Source organism: Oncorhynchus kisutch, linkage group LG14 (assembly GCF_002021735.2).
Source record: "Oncorhynchus kisutch isolate 150728-3 linkage group LG14, Okis_V2, whole genome shotgun sequence".
In the NCBI taxonomy this organism is placed as follows: Eukaryota; Metazoa; Chordata; class Actinopteri; order Salmoniformes; family Salmonidae; genus Oncorhynchus; species Oncorhynchus kisutch.
The window spans coordinates 67,201,430-67,225,723 of NC_034187.2; the positions used below are offsets into that span (position 1 = coordinate 67,201,430).

Here is a 24,294-nt window from a genome sequence, read left to right on the forward strand (position 1 = left end):
CCTCCACTGGTGTAGGTGTGTGTTTGGGGGGGGGTGTATCACTAGCTAGTTCTATACTAGCACGTTTGTACATGTGTGTTTGTATGTACTGTTTGTGCTCAAGCCATTTTCCTTCCCCCTCCGCCAGGTCAGTCAGGACGGTAAGGCCCTATTGGATAAGCTCCAGCGCCCTCTGACCCCGGGGGGGGCTGATTCGCTAACGGCCTCGGCCAACTATAGCAAGGCGGTGCACCATGTGCTGGATGTGATACACGAGGTGCTGCACCACCAGAGACAACTGGAGAATATCTGGCAACACCGCAAAGTCCGCCTGCACCAGAGGCTCCAGCTGTGTGTGTTCCAGCAAGACGTACAGCAGGTGTGGACTAGTTCTGACCCTGTGTGGCTCAGTTGGGAAGAGCCTGGCTCTAGCCATGCCAAGGTTGTGTGTTCAATACTCGCAGGGATCACATAAATGATACACATACTGGAAATGTATGGAAACACTAATAGGCATCACCCTTGTAGCCAAGGTAACTGTTGCCATTGCGATACTGCTGGCCAGTATCCTGGCGAGGGGTATTCTGCCAAGTGGTAGAGGGAGAGAGAGTGGGATGGAGAAAGATCTGAGAAGGAGGGAGAGATCAGGACAAGGAAGGTGTGAAGAGGGAGAAAGAAAGGCGGAAGGAACATGAATGTTTTGTCTAGAATGGATACAGCTTTTGTCAAACTTGACTTTTCATAGCAGGTTTAGGGGAATTAATTGAGCAGGTAAGGGGAGTTAGGTTGAGGCTAGGAAAAGGGTAAGGGTTAGCTAAAATGCGTCAATTTGACAAAAGCTGTACCCTATCTAGAAATGACCAGATGGGAGGGACCTCATCCTGATCTGTATGCTGTTTTCTCTCTCACGACAACCCCTTTCCCCTCTGCCCCACAGCCTGAACTTCTATGCCACTTAGCTAACTGCATGCTTGTGTGTGTGCAGGTTCTGGACTGGATAGAGAACCACGGGGAGGCGTTCCTCAGTAAACACACAGGCGTTGGGAAGTCCCTCCATCGAGCCAGAGCGCTACAGAAACGACACGAGGACTTCGAGGAGGTCGCCCAGGTAGGACGCCTCTCTTCATGTCTCTGCTTTGACCTTTTCTCTCTTTACTTTTCCTCTCTTCATCTTCCCATTTCCCTTTCCTCTCTCTATCACATGCTCTCTCTTTCTCCATCTTTGCACTAACTACTGTCTCTCTCTCCTCCCCTTCTCCCTTTCTCTTGTTAACTGTCCTCCCTCTTTTCTTCTCCCCCGTCACTCCCCCTCTCTGTCACTCTCCTCTGTTTTTCTCTGTGTGCTGCTTCTGTCCCTCCTCCAGAACACCTATACTAACGCTGACAAGCTGCTGGAGGCAGCAGAGCAGCTGGCCCAGACAGGAGAGTGTGACCCAGAGGAGATCTACCAGGCAGCCCACCAGCTGGAGGACCGGATCCAGGACTTTGTCAGGAGGGTGGAGCAACGCAAAGTCCTGCTGGACATGTCTGTCGCCTTCCACACACATGTCAAAGAGGTACAGGGTGGGAGGGAGGGAGAGTGCGTGCGTCGTCAAGTAGCGCAACATCTTACTGGACTGTGTGTGTGCGACATGTTAATCATCTCTCTGTCCCTAGCTGTGGACGTGGCTGGAGAAGCTGCAGAAGGAGCTGCTAGATGATGTGTATGTGTGTGTGTGTATTAACTCTCTGTTCCTAGCTGTGGATGTGGCTGGAGGAGCTGCAGAAGGAGCTGCTAGATGATGTGTATGTGTGTGTGTGTATTAACTCTCTGTTCCTAGCTGTGGACGTGGCTGGAGGAGCTGCAGAAGGAGCTGCTAGATGATGTGTGTGTGTGTATTAACTCTCTGTCCCTAGCTGTGGACGTGGCTGGAGGAGCTGCAGAAGGAGCTGCTAGATGATGTGTGTGTGTGTATTAACTCTCTGTCCCTAGCTGTGGACGTGGCTGGAGGAGCTGCAGAAGGAGCTGCTAGATGATGTGTGTGTGTGTATTAACTCTCTGTCCCTAGCTGTGGACGTGGCTGGAGGAGCTGCAGAAGGAGCTGCTAGATGATGTGTGTGTGTGTATTAACTCTCTGTCCCTAGCTGTGGACGTGGCTGGAGGAGCTGCAGAAGGAGCTGCTAGATGATGTGTGTGTGTGTATTAACTCTCTGTCCCTAGCTGTGGACGTGGCTGGAGGAGCTGCAGAAGGAGCTGCTAGATGATGTGTGTGTGTGTATTAACTCTCTGTTCCTAGCTGTGGACGTGGCTGGAGGAGCTGCAGAAGGAGCTGCTAGATGATGTGTGTGTGTGTATTAACTCTCTGTTCCTAGCTGTGGATGTGGCTGGAGGAGCTGCAGAAGGAGCTGCTAGATGATGTGTATGCTGAGTCTGTGGAGGCGGTGCAGGATCTGATCAAACGCTTCAGCCAGCAGCAGCTGACCATCCTGCAGGTCACTGTCAACGTCATCAAGGAGGGAGAGGACCTCATCCAGCAGCTCAGGTAGAACACACACACACCGTGTGCACACAGACGTACACGCATACTCACACACTCAACACACACTAACACACACACAATGAATTAGAAGAAACTGTGCAGAAGGTGAGTAGGATGGAAGAGAGAAGAGGAGGAGGAGGAGGAGAGGAAGATGAAAGAAAACAACAGCATCCTCACATAGCGGACTGCCAGATGAGAGAGAAAGAGAGAGGCAATAGAAAGGGAGAGATGGAGAGAAGCAGTAGGTTAAGAGTTAGAGAGATTCATGTATTTGACACCTCTGACCATGATTCTGGTTCTATTTATATCAAGTGTGTGAGTCTGAGACCTAGCCCTCAACACACACTAAAGCCCCCCTCTCTGGTGTATTCTCTCCTCTGGGTATTGTTACATAATGCTGGTTACATAAGTGTGGTTAATTATGTAGAATCCCCAGAACTCTGCTACAATGCTGTGTCTGTGGCTTAGACAGGGCTTAGACTCTGATGTGTTAGCTAACTTTGGACCAGAGCTTGAACTTGACTCTCAGTTCCATGACATTACACATAATGCCTCTTAGAGTTTTCGAGAGCCAGACCAGAGCTAGCCAAGTAACAAGCTTGTGCCTGCAGAGCGGAACCAGAATACAAATGTAAATAAACTCAGCAAAAAATAAACGTCCTCTCACTGTCAACTGCGTGTAAATATTTGTATGAACATAACAAGATTCAACAACTGAGACATAAACTGAACAAGTTCCACAGACATGTGACTAATAGAAATGGAATAATGTGTCCCTGAACAAAGGGGGAGGGTCAAAATCAAAAGTAACAGTCAGTATCTGGTGTGGCCACTAGCTGCATTAAGCACTGCAGTGCATCTCCTCCTCATGGACTGCACCCTCCGATCCAACAGGTCCCAGACGTACTCAATGGGATTGAGATCTGGGCTCTTCGCTGGTCATAGCAGAACACTGACATTCCTGCCTTGCAGGAAATCAATCACGCACAGAACGAGCAGTATGGCTGGTGGCATTGTCATGCTGGAGGGTCATGTCAGGATGAGCCTCTAGGAAGGGTACCATGTGAGGGAGGAGGATGTCTTCCCTGTAACGCACAGCGTTGAGATTGCCTGCAATGACAACAAGCTCAGTCCGATGATGTTGTGACACACCGCCCCAGACCATGACGGACCCTCCACCTCCAAATCGATCCCATTCCAGAGTACAGGCCTTGGTGTAACGGTCATTCCTTCGACGATAAACGCTAATCCAACCATCACCCCTGGTGAGACAAAACCGCGACTCGTCAGTGAAGAGCACTTTTTGCCAGTCCTGTCTGGTCAAGCGACGGTGGGTTTGTGCCCATAGGCGATGTTGTTGCCTGTGATGTCTGGTGAGGACCTGCCTTACAACAGGCCTACATGCCCTCAGTCCAGCTACTCTCAGCCTATTGTAGACAGTCTCAGCACTGATGGAGGGATTGTGCATTCCTGGTGTAACTCGGGCAGTTCTTGATGCCATTTTGTACCGATCCTGTGCAGGTGTTGTTACACGTGGTCTGCCACTGCGAGGATGATCAGCTGTCCGTCCTGTCTCCCTGTAGCCCTGTCTTAGGCCTCTCACAGTACAGACATGGCAATTTATTGCCCTGGACACATCTGCAGTCATCATGCCTCATTGCAGCATGCCTAAGGCACGTTCACGCAGAGGAGCAGGGACCCTGGGCATCTTTCTTTTGGTGTTTTTCAGAGTCAGTAGAAAGGCCTCTTTGGTGTTCTAAGTTTTCATAACTGTGACTTTAATTGCCTACCATCTTTAAGCTGTTGATGTCTTAACGACCGTTCCACAGGTGCATGTTCATTAATTGTTTATCGTTAATTGAACAAGCATGGGAAACGGTGTTTAAACCCTTTAGGATGAAGATCTGTGAAGTTATTTGGATTTTTACGAATTATCTTTGAAAGACAGGGTCCTGAAAAAGGGACGTTTCTTTTTTGCTGAGTTTGTCTTACCTTTTTGTAGTTAATAAATCCAATGTGAAACGTGATAACTATAGTATCCTTAACTAGCATGGAAAGTTTATCAATTGTTCTCTAATTAAAAATCTCTCTCGCTATTTTCAGTAGCTACAATAGAATATGCATGCGTTGGAGGAAGGGGGAGGGGCTACTGTAGAATATGCATGCTTTGGAGGGAGGGGGAGGGGCTACAGTAGAATATGCATGCATCAGGGGGATGGGCTACCGTAGAATATGCATGATTTTTAGGGAGAGGGAGGGGATACAGTAGAATATGCATGCTTTGGAGGGAGGGGGAGGGGCTACAGTAGAATATGCATGCTTCAGAGGGAGGGGCAGGTAGCCTACACACACAAACTGGCAAAGATTTTCAGCTGGCAGGCAGGCAGACACTGGAAAACGTTTCGAAGTGACAGTGAGGGATTTGCATAGGCACTTTGTGTTTTTTTGTGGGACTGTGAAAAAAAATCCTGGAATAACGTTATTAACCGGTTCCCATGCTTTTAAAATTATGAACAGTATAGATCACTTATGTTCTCATTTACCTGTTCTCTTCCCTGAACTGGTTCCAACCCCTGGTAAATGCACATGTCCAATTGTTTGTGTGTGTATGTTTTCTTCAATATGTGTTTGTGTGTGTGTGTGTGTGTGTTCTCTCCTATGGTAGGGACTCTGCTATCTCCAGTAACAAGACTCCCCACAACAGCTCCATCAACCACATAGAGAGTGTGTTACTGCAGCTGGACGAGGCCCAGGCTCAGATGGAGGAGCTGTTTCAGGAGAGGAAGATCAAACTAGAACTCTTCCTACAACTACGCATCTTTGAAAGGGACGCCATCGATGTGAGTGCATGGTGGGGGTGGAAAGGGTGTGTGTGTGTGGCAGAGGAGGTCTGGTGAACTACCCTTGTCTAGACTTTAGCTCAGTGAGATAACGTAGTCTTCTGTTTTTAGATTACCCGATGACACGTGTGTGTGAATCCTCCCTTGTGTGTGTCCACACATGTCTGCATCTACAGGGCCTTCAGAAAGTATCGACACCCCTTGACTTATTCCACATTTTGTTGTGTTACAGTCTGCATTTAAAATACCCCAATGTCAAAATGGAATGATGTTTTCAGAAATATTTAGAAAATATTACAAATGTAAACGCTGAAAGGTCTTGCGTCAATAAGTATTCAACCCTTCTGTTATGGCAAACCTAAATGAGTTCAGGAGTAAACATTTACTAAACAAGTCACATAATAAGTTGCATGGACTGTGTGCAATAAAAGTGTTTAACATGCTTTTTGAATGAGTGCCTCATTTCTGTACCCCACACATACAATTGTCTGTAAGGTCGCTCAGTCGAGCAGTGAATTTCAAACACAGATTCAACCTCAAAGACCAGGGAGGTTTTCCAATGCCTCACAAAGAAGGGCATCTATTGGTAGATGGGTGGAAAAAAAGCAGACATTGAATATCCTTTTGAGCCTGGTGAAGTTATTAATTACAATTTGGATGGTGTATCAATACACCCAGTCACTACAAAGATACAGGTGTCCTTCCTAACTCAGTTGCCGGAGACGGGGAGAGAGGGAGGATGGAGAGAGCGAGAGAAAGAATGTCAGAAAAACGGAAACCACTCAGGGATTTCTAAAAACATGTTTTCACTTTGTCATTATGGGGTATTGTGTGGAGATGAATTCCATTTTGAATTCAGGCTGTAACAACAAAATGTGCAATAAGTCAAGGAGTATGAATACTTTCTGAAGGAACTGTATATATCTCACCACCCTTCTCCCCCCCCAGATCATCTCAGACCTGGAGTCGTGGAACGAGGAGTTGACTGTTCAGATGAGTGAGTTTGATACAGAGGACCTGACCCTGGCAGAACAGAGACTCCAGCACCACGCTGACAAGGCCCTGACCATGAACAACCTGACCTTTGACGTCATCCACCAGGGACAGGAACTGCTGCAGTACGTCAACGAAGTACAGGCCTCTGGTGAGTAGCAGCAACACACATGTGCCCGACAGAGCTTCCATTGAATGACATTCTTTCTCTCTTTCTCTCTCTCTCCATCCTCCCTCTCTCCCTGTCCTCTCCCTCCAGGTGTAGAGTTGCTGTGTGACAGGGATGTGGACATGGCTACTCGTGTTCAGGACCTGCTGGAGTTCCTCCATGAGAAGCAGCAGGAGTTGGACGTCGCAGGCGAACAACACAGGAGACACCTGGAGCAGTGTGTACAGCTGAGACACCTACAGGCCGAAGTCAAACAGGTACACATGAGCACACACACACCAGGAGCAGTGTGTACAGCTGAGACACCTACAGGCCGAAGTCAAACAGGTACACATGAGCACACACACACCAGGAGCAGTGTGTACAGCTGAGACACCTACAGGCCGAAGTCAAACAGGTACACACACACACACACCAGGAGCAGTGTGTACAGCTGAGACACCTACAGGCCGAAGTCAAACAGGTACACATGAGCACACACACACCAGGAGCAGTGTGTACAGCTGAGACACCTGCAGGCCGAAGTCAAACAGGTACACATGAGCACACACACACCAGGAGCAGTGTGTACAGCTAAGACACCTACAGGCTGAAGTCAAACAGGTACACATGAGCACACACACACCAGGAGCAGTGTGTACAGCTGAGACACCTACAGGCCGAAGTCAAACAGGTACACACACACACACCAGGAGCAGTGTGTACAGCTGAGACACCTACAGGCCGAAGTCAAACAGGTACACATGAGCACACACACACCAGGAGCAGTGTGTACAGCTGAGACACCTGCAGGCCGAAGTCAAACAGGTACACATGAGCACACACACACCAGGAGCAGTGTGTACAGCTAAGACACCTACAGGCTGAAGTCAAACAGGTACACATGAGCACACACACACCAGGAGCAGTGTGTACAGCTGAGACACCTACAGGTCGAAGTCAAACAGGTACACATGAGCACACACACACCAGGAGCAGTGTGTACAGCTGAGACACCTGCAGGCCGAAGTCAAACAGGTATACACACACACACACACACCAGGAGCAGTGTGTACAGCTGAGACACCTGCAGGCCGAAGTCAAACAGGTACACATGAGCACACACACACCAGGAGCAGTGTGTACAGCTAAGACACCTACAGGCTGAAGTCAAACAGGTACACATGAGCACACACACACCAGGAGCAGTGTGTACAGCTGAGACACCTACAGGCCGAAGTCAAACAGGTACACATGAGCACACACACACCAGGAGCAGTGTGTACAGCTGAGACACCTGCAGGCCGAAGTCAAACAGGTATACACACACACACACACACCAGGAGCAGTGTGTACAGCTGAGACACCTACAGGCCGAAGTCAAACAGGTACACATGAGCACACACACACCAGGAGCAGTGTGTACAGCTGAGACACCTGCAGGCCGAAGTCAAACAGGTATACACACACACACACACCAGGAGCAGTGTGTACAGCTGAGACACCTACAGGCCGAAGTCAAACAGGTACACATGAGCACACACACACCAGGAGCAGTGTGTATAGCTGAGACACCTACAGGCCGAAGTCAAACAGGTACACATGAGCACACACACACCAGGAGCAGTGTGTACAGCTGAGACACCTACAGGCTGAAGTCAAACAGGTACACATGAGCACACACACACCAGGAGCAGTGTGTACAGCTGAGACACCTACAGGCTGAAGTCAAACAGGTACACATGCGCACACACACACCAGGAGCAGTGTGTACAGCTACAATACCAGAACCATCAATTGATACCACATTATTTCCCATTATATACCAGTAGAAACACCACTATAGTAAATACCAGGTAAGTACCCGTGGGAACCGTACTAAAATGCTATCCTGATACCGTATATCCTTGTTCCTGGTCTGTGCAGGTCCTAGGATGGATCCGTAATGGGGAGTCTATGTTGAATGCTGGTCTGATCACAGCCAGTTCTCTACAGGAAGCAGAACAGCTACAGAGAGAACACGAACAGTTCCAGCATGCCATCGAGGTGAGCACAGCCATTCACGACGCAACATAACACACTTTCATTCTTATACATTGATAAACTAATGTATCATTTATTCTGTCTCTCTCTCTCTCTCTCTCTCTCTCTCTCTCTCTCTGTCCCTTTCTCTCTCTTTCCATCTTTATTTCCCATAATTTTCTCTCTTTCTTCCCATCTGATATTGTATAATATAACCCCTTTCTCTCTCTGCTGTCCTTCTCGTAGAAAACCCACCAGAGTGCTCTGCAGGTACAGCAGAAGGCTGAGGTGTTACTGCAGGCCAACCACTATGACATGGACCTGATCAGAGACTGTGCTGAGAGTGTAGCGTCCCACTGGCAGCAGCTCATGTTGAAGATGGAGGACAGGCTGAAACTGGTCAACGCCTCTGTAGCCTTCTACAAGACCTCTGAACAGGTAGGGGGCGCCCTCACTGTGCCAGGGGCAGGGGAACGTTTTGAGTCTGGACTAAAGGGGTAGGCAGTTACCAGATGGACATGCTAGAAAGTGCCACTATTGTTACATGATCAACAAGTATGTAGGTGTTTGGAAATGTGCATTATGGGAACTGAAGTTTTATACCCATTGCTGATCCTAACAGGTGCGTAATGTGTAGGTGAACCTGGAGTATAAGAGGGAAGAGGACTGGTGTGGCATTATGGGAGCTGTAGTTTATGTACTGTATATATCTGACTGGAACAGGTGTGCAGTGTGTTGGAGAGCCTGGAGCAGGAATATAAGAGGGAAGAGGACTGGTGTGGGGGGGCTGATAAACTGGGTCCTAACTGTGAGTCAGACCACGTCACCCCCATGATCAGCAAACACCTGGAACAGAAAGAGGCCTTCCTCAAGGTAGGAACACACACACACACACACACAAACACAGAGACCAACACACTCATAGCTTTTACCCATGTCCCTAACTGTGTGTGTGTTTCTCTAGGCATGTACCCTGGCCAGACGTAATGCTGATGTGTTCCTGAAGTACATGCACAGGAACAGTGTTAACATGCCTGGGATGCTCAGCCATGTCAAAGCACCGGAACAACAGGTCAAGAGTGAGTATCACACACACACATACATATTATTCCAGAAGAATGCTTTATCAAATACAGTATAATCAAATGTAATATCTGTGTTGCGGTCAGACATCCTGAATGAGTTGTTACAGAGAGAGAACCGTGTTCTCCACTTCTGGACCATGAGGAGACGACGGTTGGACCAGTGTCAGCAATACGTGGTGTTCGAACGCAGTGCCAAACAGGTTCACACACAATTTACCTCCTCTCTCTCTCTCAATTTACCTCCTCTCTCTCTCTCTCTCTCAATCTACCTCTCTCTCAATCTACCTCTCTCTCTCTCTACCTCTCTCTCTCTACCTCTCTCTCTCTACCTCACTCTCTCTACCTCTCTCTCTCTACCTCACTCTCTCTACCTCTCTCTCTCTACCTCTCTCTCTCTCTCTACCTCTCTCTCTCTACCTCACTCTCTCTACCTCTCTCTCTCTACCTCTCTCTCTCTACCTCTCTCTCTCTACCTCTCTCTCTCTACCTCTCTCTCTCTCTACCTCTCTCTCTCTACCTCTCTTTTTGTCTTTTGTTTTCTTTCCTAGTCAAAATGGCTGTTCTCTCTGTCCCTTCATTCTCTGTTTCTGTCAGCTCATCTGTAACCTCTGTCTATCTCTCTACTCCAATGTCCACCTCAATGATCTCTGTGTGTGTAATCCTCAGGCTCTGGAGTGGATCCACGACACGGGAGAGTTCTACCTGTCAACACACACCTCCACCGGCTCCAGTATCCACCACACACAGGAGCTACTGAAGGAGCACGAAGACTTCCACATCACAGCCAGGGTAGGAAGGAACACGCATGCACAGACATACACACAGAAAGACAGACACACACACACAGACACACACAGACACACACGGACGGACGGGCGGACGGATGCACACACACACGGACACACACACACGGACGGACGGACGGACAGGAGGAACTATGTAGACACAGATCTTTACTTCATAATGTTTTTGAAACCTAGCATTACACGTTTAAAATTGAACCCTCTCCTTCTCTCACTCTCACCCCCTCCCCCCCAGCAAACAAAAGAGCGTGTGAAGCTGCTGATCCAGCTAGCAGATGGTTTCTGTGATAAGGGCCATAGTCACGCTGTGGAGATAAAGAAGTGGGTGACGGTGGTGGACAAACACTACAGAGACTTCTCCCTGCGTATGGACAAGTACCGGACCAGTCTGGAGAAGGCACTGGGCATCTCATCTGACTCTAACTCCAAGGCTGTAAGTCTGGAGGGTGTGTGGTGGTGGGGGAGTGGGGGGGCACTGGGCATCTCATTTGACTCTAACTCCAAGGCTGTAAGTCTGGAGGGTCTGTGGTGGGGGTGGGGGGGGCACTGTGCATCTCATCTGACTCTAACTCCAAGGCTGTAAGTCTGGAGGGTGTGTGGTGGGGGTGGGGGGGCACTGGGCATCTCATCTGACTCTAACTCCAAGGCTGTAAGTCTGGAGGGTCTGTGGTGGGGGTGGGGGGGCACTGGGCATCTCATCTGACTCGTAACTCCAAGACTGTAAGTTTGGAGGGTGTGTGGTGGTGGTGGTGGTGGGGGGGCACTGGGCATCTCATCTGACTCTAACTCCAAGGCTGTAAGTCTGGAGGGTGTGTGGTGGTGGGGGGGCACTGGGCATCTCATCTGACTCTAACTCCAAGGCTGTAAGTCTGGAGGGTCTGTGGTGGGGGTGGGGGGGCACTGGGCATCTCATCTGACTCTAACTCCAAGGCTGTAAGTCTGGAGGGTGTGTGGTGGGGGTGGGGGGGCACTGGGCATCTCATCTGACTCTAACTCCAAGGCTGTAAGTCTGGAGGGTGTGTGGTGGTGGTGGTGGTGGAGGCACTGGGCATCTCATCTGACTTTAACTCCAAGGCTGTAAGTCTGGAGGGTGTGTGGTGGTGGTGGTGGAGGCACTGGGCATCTCATCTGACTCGTAACTCCAAGTGGTGGTGGTGGAGGCACTGGGCATCTCATCTGACTCTAACTCCAAGACTGTAAGTCTGGAGGGTGTGTGGTGGTGGTGGGGCACTAGGCATCTCATCGACAGGGTGTGGGGGTGGAGGAAGGGGGTTTCCATGTAATGGTTGCTGGAAATATTAATGGAAAAATCCTCTCTGCACACTGAAGAAGGCTTTTACTGAACATGTGTGTATGATGATCCATTCCCTGTGCAGATAAAAGAAGTGACGCTCTTTAAAAGTATTTTTTGGTACAGACCTACTGTATTTTTGGGGAAATCACGTCTCCCTCCCTCCATCTCTCCCTCTCCGTCCCTCTCTCAGAGTAAGGATCTTCAGTTGGACATGATCCCGGCCACACCTCAAGGGTCAGAGGTCAAGCTGAGAGATGCGGCTCACGATCTCAACGAGGAGAAACGCAAGTCCGCTCGCAGGAAGGAGTGAGTCATCACTTCCTGAAACCGCATTAGATCGGTCACAGTCATAATGAACCAATTCCAAAAGCAATCAACCAGTTGATCCTGCCTTGGCCTCTTGTCCCCACTCAACATCTCCTATCTAAAACACACACACACACACTGCTCTATACAGCCACAGACACGACAATGCATTTTAAAATGCATCCCCATCATAATGCGTTCTGGCCAGGTTATAATAATGTTTTGATGAGACAGTAACTCCTACAGGTCTAATGGAAACAGGGCAGACAGACTAAAAGGGTTCTGTTGATAATGCTGTAGATCAGCAGAAGAGGCTAACCATGTGTGTGTTTGTGTGAGCAGGTTCATCATGGCTGAACTGATTCAGACAGAGAAGACCTATGTCAGAGACCTAAGGGAGTGTACGGACGTAAGTTTAGTCTCTCTTTCTCTACCCCCTAACCAAGGGGTGGCAGACTCATCCCATGGAGGGCCGAGTGTTTTTGGTTTTTGGTTTTTCCTTTCAATTAAAACCTAGACAACCAGGTGAGGGGAGCTCCTTACTAATTATTGACCTTAATACATCCATCAAGTACAAGGGAGGAGCGAAAACCCGCGGACACTCAGCCCGCCGTGGAATGAGTTTGACACGTGTGCCCTAACTTATAGTGTGATTCTACTGCCAATGTTTGGCGCCACCGTGTGAAATTTAAACACAACACATGATCTTCTGAAATGCCGTGTTGAATTCCATTATATGCAGCGGCTGTGACTTTATATCTGCCCCCTCCGTGTGTGTGATCTAACCCCCCCTCTCCATCCTCCTCCAGACGTACCTGTGGGAGATGACCAGTGGGGTAGAGGAGATCCCTCCTGGCATTGTCAACAAGGAACACATCATCTTTGGGAACATGGTGGACCTCTATGAGTTCCATCACAAGTATGTAGTTTACATCTGTACATACAGACAGACAGCAAATGATTGCAGCTGTCCTGATGGGCACTAAACCATTGCTTTTGGTAGTCAAACAGTTGAAACTTGTGGTTCATTTCTAATGTAGAAACACTATACAGTTTTATGGTGTCTGCTCACTCACTCTCTCTTCTTCCCTCTCTCCTCTCCTCCATCATCAGTATCTTCCTCAAAGAGCTGGAGAAATATGAACAGCTACCAGAAGATGTGGGCCACTGCTTCGTCACCTGGGTGAGTGTGTGTGTGTGTGTGTGTGTGTGTGTCCCTAAAATAGCCAAATGTAGGTTTTTATGAAATAGAGAGAGAATACACTCCAAAGAATAATTCAAATACTTTAATATCTCTATTTCTAAATTGTGATAAGTCAACAAGGAAACGTTTGGCTTTGGAGTAAATTTGTTTAAACTCTTAGTTGTATTTCTGTGTGTCCAGGCTGATAAGTTCCAGATGTATGTGAACTACTGTAAGAACAAACCAGACTCCACCCAGCTCATCCTAGAGCACGCCGGTCCCTACTTTGACGTGAGTACCCTCCCATTGGCCCTCACTGTGACGGACAGCTCTTTGCATCCAATCACATCACTGTGTTTCTCTGTGTGGGCGTGTACAGGAGATCCAGCAGCGGCACCGATTAGCAAACTCCATCTCCTCCTACCTGATCAAGCCTGTTCAGCGAATCACCAAGTACCAGCTCCTGCTCAAGGTAACCATAGCAACCCTCTGCTATAAGCCACATACACAACCACAACAAATGTTTGTACCCTGATGTTTACATTGTGATGAGCAAGAATGTAGGGACATGCCTTTTTACTTGGTGAGTAGCTTTTATGCACCCATCACACTAGTTATCATTAGTGAGTATGTTGCTTGACGTCCATAATCTGGTCCTGCGTTCAGACCATAGTTTTTGTTTCTCCTCTACATCCCAGGTTATGGGTAATTGACAATAAAATGGCGGATTTGCTTTCAAAGGGTATTTGTTGATGGTACCTCTCTGGTGTATGTAGGAGCTGCTGACGTGCTGTGAGGAGGGGAAAGGAGAGATTAAGGATGGACTGGAGGTCATGCTCAGTGTCCCCAAGAGAGCCAACGACGCCATGCACCTCTCAATGCTGGAGGGTAGGACACACACACACACATCTAGCCAGTGATGCTCATGCACCTCTCAATGCTGGAGGGTAGGAGACACACACACACATCTAGCCAGTGATGCTCATGCACCTCTCAATGCTGGAGGGTATGAGACACACACACATCTAGCCAGTGATGCTCATGCACCTCTCAATGCTGGAGGGTAGGAGACACACACATTAGCCAGTGATGCTCATACACCTCTCAATGCTGGAGGGTAGGACACACACACATCTAGCCAGTGATGCTCATGCACCTCTCAATGCTGGAGGGTAGGACACACACACATACATCTAGCCAGCGATGCTCATGCACCTCTCAATGCTGGAGGGTAGGACACACACACACACATCTAGCCAGTGATGCTCATATACCTCTCAATGCTGGAGGGTAGGACACACACACATCTAGCCAGTGATGCTCATGCACCTCTCAATGCTGGAGGGTAGGACACACACACATCTAGCCAGTGATGCTCATGCACCTCTCAATGTTGGAGGGTAGGACACACACACATCGAGCCAGTGATGCTCATGCACCTCTCAATGCTGGAGGGTAGGAGACACACACACATACATCTAGCCAGCGATGCTCATGCACCTCTGAATGCTGGAGGGTAGGAGACACACACATACATCTAGCCAGTGATGCTCATGCACCTCTCAATGCTGGAGGGTAGGAGACACACACATTAGCCAGTGATGCTCATACACCTCTCAATGCTGGAGGGTAGGACACACACACATCTAGCCAGTGATGCTCATGCACCTCTCAATGCTGGAGGGTAGGACACACACACATACATCTAGCCAGCGATGCTCATGCACCTCTCAATGCTGGAGGGTAGGACACACACACACACATCTAGCCAGTGATGCTCATATACCTCTCAATGCTGGAGGGTAGGACACACACACATCTAGCCAGTGATGCTCATGCACCTCTCAATGCTGGAGGGTAGGACACACACACATCTAGCCAGTGATGCTCATGCACCTCTCAATGTTGGAGGGTAGGACACACACATACATCTAGCCAGTGATGCTCATGCACCTCTTAATGCTGGAGGGTAGGACACACACACACATACATCTAGCCAGCGATGCTCATGCACCTCTGAATGCTGGAGGGTAGGAGACACACACATACATCTAGCCAGTGATGCTCATACACCTCTCAATGCTGGAGGGTAGGAGACACACATACATCTAGCCAGTGATGCTCATGCACCTCTCAATGCTGGAGGGTAGGAGACACACACATCTAGCCAGCGATGCTCATTCACCTCTCAATGCTGGAGGGTAGGACACACACATACATCGAGCCAGTGATGCTCATTCACCTCTCAATGCTGGAGGGTAGGAGATACACACACATCTAGCCAGTGATGCTCATGCACCTCTCAATGTTGGAGGGTAGGAGACACATACATCTAGCCAGTGATGCTCATGCACCTCTCAATGCTGGAGGGTAGGACACACACACACATCTAGCCAGCGATGCTCATTCACCTCTCAATGCTGGAGGGTATGACACACACACACACACACACATCTAGCCAGTGATGCTCATTCACCTCTCAATGCTGGAGGGTAGGAGACACACACACACATCTAGCCAGCGATGGTCATTCACCTCTCAATGCTGGAGGGTAAGACACACACACACACATCTAGCCAGTGATGCTAATTCACCTCTCAATGCTGGAGGGTAGGAGACACACACACACATCTAGCCAGTGATGCTAATTCACCTCTCAATGCTGGAGGGTAGGAGACACACACACACACATCTAGCCAGTGATGTTCATGCCCATATGTACTGTGAAGTAACTCTCTCTTGTTGCCTCCCCTGTAGGTTTCGATGAGAACATTGAATCTCAGGGAGAGCTGATCCTGCAGGAGTCATGCCAGGTATGGGATCCTAAGACTCTGATCCGTAAGGGTCGCGAGCGGCACCTCTTCCTCTTCGAGATGTCCCTCGTCTTCAGCAAGGAGGTCAAGGACTCCAACGGACGGAGCAAGTACATGTACAAGAGCAAACTCTACGTGAGTAAAACTCCCTCTCTCTCTCTCCCTCTCTCTCCCTCTCTCTCCCTCTCTCTCCTCTCTCTCTCCTCTCTCCTCTCTCTCTCTCTCCCTCTCCTCTCTCTCTCTCTCTCCCTCTTTCTCTCTCTCTCTCCCTCTTTCTCTCTCTCTCTCTCTCTCTCTCTGTCTCTCTCTATCCCTCTGCCTGTGTCTCTCTCTCTCTCCTTCTCCCTGTCTCTGTCTCTCTCTATCCCTCTGCTTGTCTCTGTCTCTATCTCTCCCTCTGCCTGTCTCTCTCTCATCTCTCTCTCTCTCTCTGCCTGTCTCTGTCTCTCTCTCGCTCCCTCTGCAGCTCTCTCTCCCTCTGCCCTGCTCTCTGCCTGTCTCTGTCTCTCTCTCTCTCTCTCTGCCTGTCTCTGTCTCTCTCTCTCTCCCTCTGCCTGTCTCTGGTCTCTCTCTCTCCCTCTGCCTGTCTCTCTCTCTCTCTCTCTCCCTGCCTGTCTCTGTCTCTCCCTCAGCCTGTCTCTGTCTCTCTCTCTCCCTCTCCCTGTCTCTGTCTCTCTCTATCCCTCTGCCTGTGTCTCTCTCTCTCCCTCTCCCTGTCTCTGTCTCTCTCTATCCCTCTGCTTGTCTCTGTCTCTCTCTCTCCCTCTTTCTTCTCTCTCTCTCTCTCATCTCTCTCTCTCTCTCTCTCTCTCTCTCTATATATAAAATGTGAGTGATTTGTCTCCCTCTCTCCAGACGTCAGAGTTGGGGGTAACAGAGCACGTTGAGGGAGACCCCTGTAAGTTTGCTCTGTGGGTGGGACGCACCCCAACATCCGACAACAAGATTGTACTCAAGGTAAAAGACAGAGGAGAATACCTTACAATCCCTCTCTCCTCTCTCATCTTTCTCTTCTGTCTCCCCATCTATCTATCCCCCTCTCACCCATCCATCTATCCCCCCGCTCCCCATCCATCTATCCCGTCTCTCCCCATCTATCTATCCCCTCTCTCCCCATCCATCTATCTATCCCCCTCTCTCCATCCTATCTATCCCTCTCTCCCATCTATCAATCCCTCTCTCCTCCCCATCCATCGATCTATCCCCTCTCTCCCCATCCATCTATCTATCCCCCCTCTCCCCATCTATCTATCCCTCTCTCCCCTTCTATCAATCCCTCTCATCCCCCATCCATCTATCCCCCTCTCCCCCATCTATTCTATCTCCCTCTCTCCCCTTCTATCAATCCCTCTCTCCCCATCTATCTATCCCTCTCTCCCTTCTATCAATCCCGTCTCTCCCATCATCATCCCCCTCTCCCCATCCATCCATCTATCCCTCTCCTCTCCTTTATCTCTCCTCCCCCATTATCCCTCTCTCCCCATCCATCTATCCCTCTCCTCTCCTTTCTCTCCTCCCCCATTATCCCTCTCTCCCCATCCATCTATCCCCCTCTCCCCATCCATCTATCCCTCTCCTCTCCTTTATCTCTCCTCCCTCATTATCCCTCTCTCCCCATCCATCTATCCCTCTCCTCTCCTTTATCTCTCCTCCCCCATTATCCCTCTCTCCCCAGCCATCTATCCCTCTCCTCTCCTTTATCTCTCCTCCCCATTATCCCTCTCTCCCCATCTATCAATCCCTCTCTCCCCATCCTTCTATCCCTCTCTCCCCATCTATCATCCCTCTCTCCCCATCCTTCTATCCCTCTCTCCCCATCTATCAATCCCTCTCTCCCCATCCATCTATCCCTCTCTCCTCATCTATCAATCCCTCTCTCCCCATCTATCAATCCCTCTCTCCCCATCCATCTATCCCTCTCTCCTCATCTATCTATCCCTCTCTCCCCATCCATCTATCCCCCTCTCCCCATCCATCTATCCCTCTCCTCTCCTTTATCTCTCCTCCCCCATATCTCTCTCTCCCCATCTATCAATCCCTCTCTCCCCATCCATCTATCCCTCTCTCCCCATCCATCTATCCCCTCTCCTCTCCTTTATCTCTCCTCCCCCATTATCCCTCTCTCCCAATCGATCTCTCCCCCTCTCCCCATCCTTCTATCCCTCTCTCCCCATCTATCAATCCCTCTCTCCCCATCCATCTATCCCTCTCTCCTCATCTATCTATCCCTCTCTCCCCATCCATCAATCCCTCTCTCCCCATCTATCAATCCCTCTCTCCCCATCCATCTATCCCTCTCTCCCCATCCATCTATCCCTCTCCTCCCCATCTATCAATCCCCTCTCTCCCCATCCATCTATCCCTCTCTCCTCATCTATCTATCCCTCTCTCCCCATCCATCTATCCCTCTCTCCCCATCTATCAATCCCTCTCTCCCATCTATCAATCCTCTCTCCCATCTATCATCCCTCTCTCCCATCCATCTATCCCTCTCTCCCCATCCATCTATCCCTCTCTCCCCATCCATCTATCCCTCTCTCCCCATCCATCTATCCCCCTCTCCCCATCCATCTATCCCTCTCTCCCATCCATCTATCCCTCTCTCCCCCATCCATCTATCCCTCTCTCCCCCCATCCATCTATCCCTCTCTCCCCATCCATCTATCCCTCTCTCCCCATCCATCTATCCCTCTCTCCTCATCTATCTATCCCTCTCTCCCCATCCATCAATCCCTCTCTCCCCATCTATCAATCCCTCTCTCCCCATCCATCTATCCCTCTCTCCCCATCCATCTATCCCTCTCTCCCCCATCTATCAATCCCTCTCTCCCCATCCATCTATCCCTCTCTCCTCATCTATCTATCCCTCTCTCCCCATCCATCTATCCCTCTCTCCCCATCTATCAATCCCTCTCTCTCCCATCTATCAATCCCTCTCTCCCATCTATCAATCCCTCTCTCCCATCCATCTATCCCTCTCTCCCCATCCATCTATCCCTCTCTCCCCATCCATCTATCCCTCTCTCCCCATCCATCTATCCCCCTCTCCCCATCCATCTATCCCTCTCTCCCCATCCTCTATCCCTCTCTCCCCATCCATCTATCCCTCTCTCCCCCATCCATCTATCCCTCTCTCCCCATCCATCTATCCCTCTCTCTCCCATCCATCTATCCCTCTCTCCCCATCCATCTATCCCTCTCTCCCCATCCATCTATCCCTCTCTCCCCATCCATCTATCCCTCTCTCCCCATCCATCTATCCCCTCTCTCCCCATCCATCTATCCCTCTCTCCCCATCCATCTATCCCTCTCAAATCAATCCCTCTCTCTCTCCCAATCCATCTATCCCTCTCTCCCCATCCATCTATCCCTCTCTCCCCATCCATCTAGCCCTCTCTCCCCATCCATCTATCCCTCTCAAATCAATCCCTCTCTCTCTCCCCATCCATCTATCCCTCTCTCCCCATCCATCTATCCCTCTCAATCAATCCCTCTCTCTCTCCCATCCATCTTCCCTCCTCTCCCCATCCATCTATCCCTCTCTCCCCAGCTCCATCTATCCCTCTCATCCCCATCCATCTATCCCTCTCTCCCCAGTCCATCTATCCCTCTCTCCCCATCCATCTATCCCTCTCTCCCCCATCCATCTATCCTCTCAAAATCAATCCCTCTCTCTCTCCCATCCATCTATCCCTCTCTCCCCATGCCATCATCCTCTCTCCCCATCCATCTATCCCTCTCTCCCCATCCATCTATCCCTCTCAAATCAATCCCTCTCCTCTCTCCCCATCCATCTATCCCTCTCAGTCCCCATCCATCTATCCCTCTCAAATCAATCCCTCTCTCCTCTCCCATCCCATCTATCCCTCTCTCCCCATCCATCTGATCCCTCTCTCCCCATCCATCTATCCCTCTCTCCCCATCCATCTATTCCCTCTCTCTCCCCATCCATCTATCCATCTCTCCCCATCCATCTATCCATCTCTCCCCATCCATCTATCCCTCTCTCCCCATCCATCTATCCCTCTCTCCCCATCCATCTATCCCTCTCTCCCCATCCATCTATCCCTCTCTCCCCATCCATCTATCCCTCTCTCCCCCATCCTCTATCCCTCGCTCTCCCATCCATCTATCCCTCTCAAATCAATCCCTCTCAAATCAATCCCTCTCAAATCAATCCCTCTCTCTCTCCCCATCCATCTATCCCTCTCAAATCAATCCCTCTCTCTCTCCCATCCATCTATCCCTCTCTCCCCATCCATCTATCCCTCTCTCCCCATCCATCTATCCCTCTCTCCCCATCCATCTATCCCTCTCAAATCAATCCCTCTCTCTCTCTCCCCATCCATCTATCCCTCTCAAATCAATCCCTCTCTCTCTCCCCATCCATCTATCCCTCTCTCCCCATCCATCTATCCCTCTCAATCATCCCTCTCTCTCTCCCATCCATCTATCCCTCTCTCCTCATCTATCTATCCCTCTCTCCCCATCTATCTATCCCTCTCTCCTCTCCTTTATCTCTCCTCCCCCCCATTATCCCTCTCCTCTCCTTTCTCTCCTCCCCCATTATCCCTTTCCATCTATCTATCTATCTATCTATCTATCTATCTATCTATCTATCTATCCCTCTCCTTTATCTATTCTCCTTTATCTCCTCTCAGCCTCATTACTCTTGCCCCCTCTTCTCCTTTCATCTACTTCCCTCTTCCTCTCCTCTCCTCTCCTCTCCTCTCCTCTCCTCTCCTCTCCTCTCCTCTCCTCTCCTCTCCTCTCCTCTCCTCTCCTCTCCTCTCCTCTCCTCTCCTCTCCTCTCCTCTCCTCTCCTCTCCTCTCCTCTCCTCTCCTCTCCTCTCCTCTGTTTGATTGCATGACTATGGTACTGCCTGATGGATATGAAGCTTCGTATGAGCCTTCGTATGTGCTTCTCTGTTTCTTGTTCCTTTCTGTACTTCTCTCTCTCCCTCTTTATACATCTATTACCTTGCTGTCTTTATCTCTCTGTGTTGTCTCTAATGACTGTTCTATCATACAGTCTAGTACAGTACATCTGTTACCTTGGTCTCTTTATCTCTATGTGTTGTCTCTGATGACTGTTCTATCATACAGTCTAGTCTAGTACAGTACATCTGTTACCTTGGTCTCTTTATCTCTATGTGTTGTCTCTGATGACTGTTCTATCATAGTCTAGTACAGTACATCTGTTACCTTGCTGTCTTCATCTCTCTGTGTTGTCTCTAATGACTGTTCTATCATACAGTCTAGTACAGTACATATGTTACCTTGCTGTCTTTATCTCTCTGTGTTGTCTCTGATGACTGTTCTATCATACAGTCTAGTCTAGTACAGTACATCTGTTACCTTGCTGTCTTTATCTCTCTGTGTTGTCTCTGATGACTGTTCTATCATACAGTCTAGTCTAGTACAGTACATCTATTACCTTGCTGTCTTTATCTCTCTGTGTTGTCTCTGATGACTGTTCTATCATACAGTCTAGTCTAGTACAGTACATCGGTTACCTTGCTGTCTTTATCTCTCTGTGTTGTCTCTGATGACTGTTCTATCATACAGTCTAGTCTAGTACAGTACATCTGTTACCTTGCTGTCTTTATCTCTCTGTGTTGTCTCTGATGACTGTTCTATCATACAGTCTAGTCTAGTACAGTACATCTGTTACCTTGCTGTCTTTATCTCTCTGTGTTGTCTCTGATGACTGTTCTATCATACAGTCTAGTCTAGTACAGTACATCTATTACTTTGCTGTCTTTATCTCTCTGTGTTGTCTCTGATGACTGTTCTATCATACAGTCTAGTCTAGTACAGTACATCTGTTACCTTGCTGTCTTTATCTCTCTGTGTTGTCTCTGATGACTGTTCTATCATACAGTCTAGTCTAGTACAGTACATCTGTTACCTTGGTCTCTTTATCTCTATGTGTTGTCTCTGATGACTGTTCTATCATAGTCTAGTCTAGTACAGTACATCTGTTACCTTGGTCTCTTTATCTCTCTGTGTTGTCTCTGATGACTGTTCTATCATACAGTCTAGTACAGTACATCTGTTACCTTGGTCTCTTTATCTCTCTGTGTTGTCTCTGATGACTGTTCTATCATAGTCTAGTACAGTACATCTGTTACCTTTGTCTCTTTATCTCTCTGTGTTGTCTCTAATGACTGTTCTATCATAGGCTAGTACAGTACATCTGTTACCTTGGTCTCTTTATCTCTCTGTGTTGTCTCTGATGACTGTTCTATCATACAGTCTAGTACAGTACATCTGTTACCTTGGTCTCTTTATCTCTATGTGTTGTCTCTGATGACTGTTCTATCATACAGTCTAGTCTAGTACAGTACATCTGTTACCTTGGTCTCTTTATCTCTATGTGTTGTCTCTGATGACTGTTCTATCATACAGTCTAGTCTAGTACAGTACATCTGTTACCTTGCTGTCTTTATCTCTCTGATGACTGTTCTATCATACAGTCTAGTCTAGTACAGTACATCTGTTACCTTGCTGTCTTTATCTCTCTGATGACTGTTCTATCATACAGTCTAGTACAGTACATCTGTTATCTTGCTGTCTTTATCTCTCTGATGACTGTTCTATCATACAGTCTAGTACAGTACATCTGTTACCTTGCTGTCTTTATCTCTCTGATGACTGTTCTATCATACAGTCTAGTACAGTACATCTGTTACCTTGCTGTCTTTATCTCTCTGATGACTGTTCTATCATACAGTCTAGTACAGTACATCTGTTACCTTGCTGTCTTTATCTCTCTGATGACTGTTCTATCATACAGTCTAGTACAGTACATCTGTTACCCTTGCTGTCTTTATCTCTCTGATGACTGTTCTATCATACAGTCTAGTACAGTACATCTGTTACCTTGCTGTCTTTATCTCTCTGATGACTGTTCTATCATACAGTCTAGTACAGTACATCTGTTACCCTTGCTGTCTTTATCTCTCTGATGACTGTTCTATCATACAGTCTAGTACAGTACATCTGTTACCTTGCTGTCTTTATCTCTCTGATGACTGTTCTATCATACAGTCTAGTACAGTACATCTGTTACCTTGCTGTCTTTATCTCTGATGACTGTTCTATCATACAGTCTAGTCTAGTACAGTACATCTGTTACCTTGCTGTCTTATCTCTCTGATGACTGTTCTATCATACAGTCTAGTACAGTACATCTGTTACCTTGCTGTCTTTATCTCTCTGATGACTGTTCTATCATACAGTCTAGTACAGTACATCTGTTACCTTGCTGTCTTTATCTCTCTGATGACTGTTCTATCATACAGTCTAGTACAGTACATCTGTTACCTTGCTGTCTTTATCTCTCTGATGACTGTTCTATCATACAGTCTAGTACAGTACATCTGTTACCTTGCTGTCTTTATCTCTCTGATGACTGTTCTATCATACAGTCTAGTACAGTACATCTGTTACCTTGCTGTCTTTATCTCTCTGATGACTGTTCTATCATACAGTCTAGTACAGTACATCTGTTACCTTGCTGTCTTTATCTCTCTGATGACTGTTCTATCATACAGTCTAGTACAGTACATCTGTTACCTTGCTGTCTTTATCTCTGATGACTGTTCTATCATACAGTCTAGTCTAGTACAGTACATCTGTTACCTTGCTGTCTTTATCTCTCTGATGACTGTTCTATCATACAGTCTAGTACAGTACATCTGTTACCTTGCTGTCTTTATCTCTGATGACTGTTCTATCATACAGTCTAGTACAGTACATCTGTTACCTTGCTGTCTTTATCTCTCTGATGACTGTTCTATCATACAGTCTAGTCTAGTACAGTACATCTGTTACCTTGCTGTCTTTATCTCTCTGATGACTGTTCTATCATACAGTCTAGTCTAGTACAGTACATCTGTTACCTTGCTGTCTTTATCTCTCTGATGACTGTTCTATCATACAGTCTAGTCTAGTACAGTACATCTGTTACCTTGCTGTCTTTATCTCTCTGATGACTGTTCTATCATACAGTCTAGTCTAGTACAGTACATCTGTTACCTTGCTGTCTTTATCTCTCTGATGACTGTTCTATCATACAGTCTAGTACAGTACATCTGTTACCTTGCTGTCTTTATCTCTGATGACTGTTCTATCATACAGTCTAGTACAGTACATCTGTTACCTTGCTGTCTTTATCTCTGATGACTGTTCTATCATACAGTCTAGTACAGTACATCTGTTACCTTGCTGTCTTTATCTCTGATGACTGTTCTATCATACAGTCTAGTACAGTACATCTGTTACCTTGCTGTCTTTATCTCTGA

At 48.1% G+C, this 24,294-nt stretch overlaps 1 protein-coding gene across 9 annotated transcripts in view; it reads left to right on the forward strand.

The window, feature by feature from the left end:
• Window positions 1-24,294, forward strand: part of LOC109903459 (triple functional domain protein) — a 130,194-nt gene that overhangs the window by 57,839 nt on the left and 48,061 nt on the right. For all 9 annotated transcript variants that reach the window (XM_031788802.1, XM_031788797.1, XM_031788798.1 and 6 more), the window contains 23 exons: window positions 128-358; window positions 965-1,087; window positions 1,344-1,535; window positions 2,332-2,501; window positions 5,164-5,338; window positions 6,287-6,482; window positions 6,591-6,757; window positions 8,406-8,525; window positions 8,748-8,939; window positions 9,225-9,374; window positions 9,466-9,580; window positions 9,671-9,786; window positions 10,253-10,375; window positions 10,625-10,822; window positions 11,874-11,989; window positions 12,332-12,398; window positions 12,799-12,908; window positions 13,103-13,172; window positions 13,374-13,463; window positions 13,552-13,644; window positions 13,949-14,060; window positions 15,930-16,120; window positions 16,841-16,942. In XM_031788802.1, coding sequence (XP_031644662.1) covers window positions 128-358; window positions 965-1,087; window positions 1,344-1,535; window positions 2,332-2,501; window positions 5,164-5,338; window positions 6,287-6,482; window positions 6,591-6,757; window positions 8,406-8,525; window positions 8,748-8,939; window positions 9,225-9,374; window positions 9,466-9,580; window positions 9,671-9,786; window positions 10,253-10,375; window positions 10,625-10,822; window positions 11,874-11,989; window positions 12,332-12,398; window positions 12,799-12,908; window positions 13,103-13,172; window positions 13,374-13,463; window positions 13,552-13,644; window positions 13,949-14,060; window positions 15,930-16,120; window positions 16,841-16,942 — 3,219 coding nt within the window. The remainder of the gene's footprint in view (window positions 1-127; window positions 359-964; window positions 1,088-1,343; window positions 1,536-2,331; window positions 2,502-5,163; window positions 5,339-6,286; window positions 6,483-6,590; window positions 6,758-8,405; window positions 8,526-8,747; window positions 8,940-9,224; window positions 9,375-9,465; window positions 9,581-9,670; window positions 9,787-10,252; window positions 10,376-10,624; window positions 10,823-11,873; window positions 11,990-12,331; window positions 12,399-12,798; window positions 12,909-13,102; window positions 13,173-13,373; window positions 13,464-13,551; window positions 13,645-13,948; window positions 14,061-15,929; window positions 16,121-16,840; window positions 16,943-24,294) is intronic.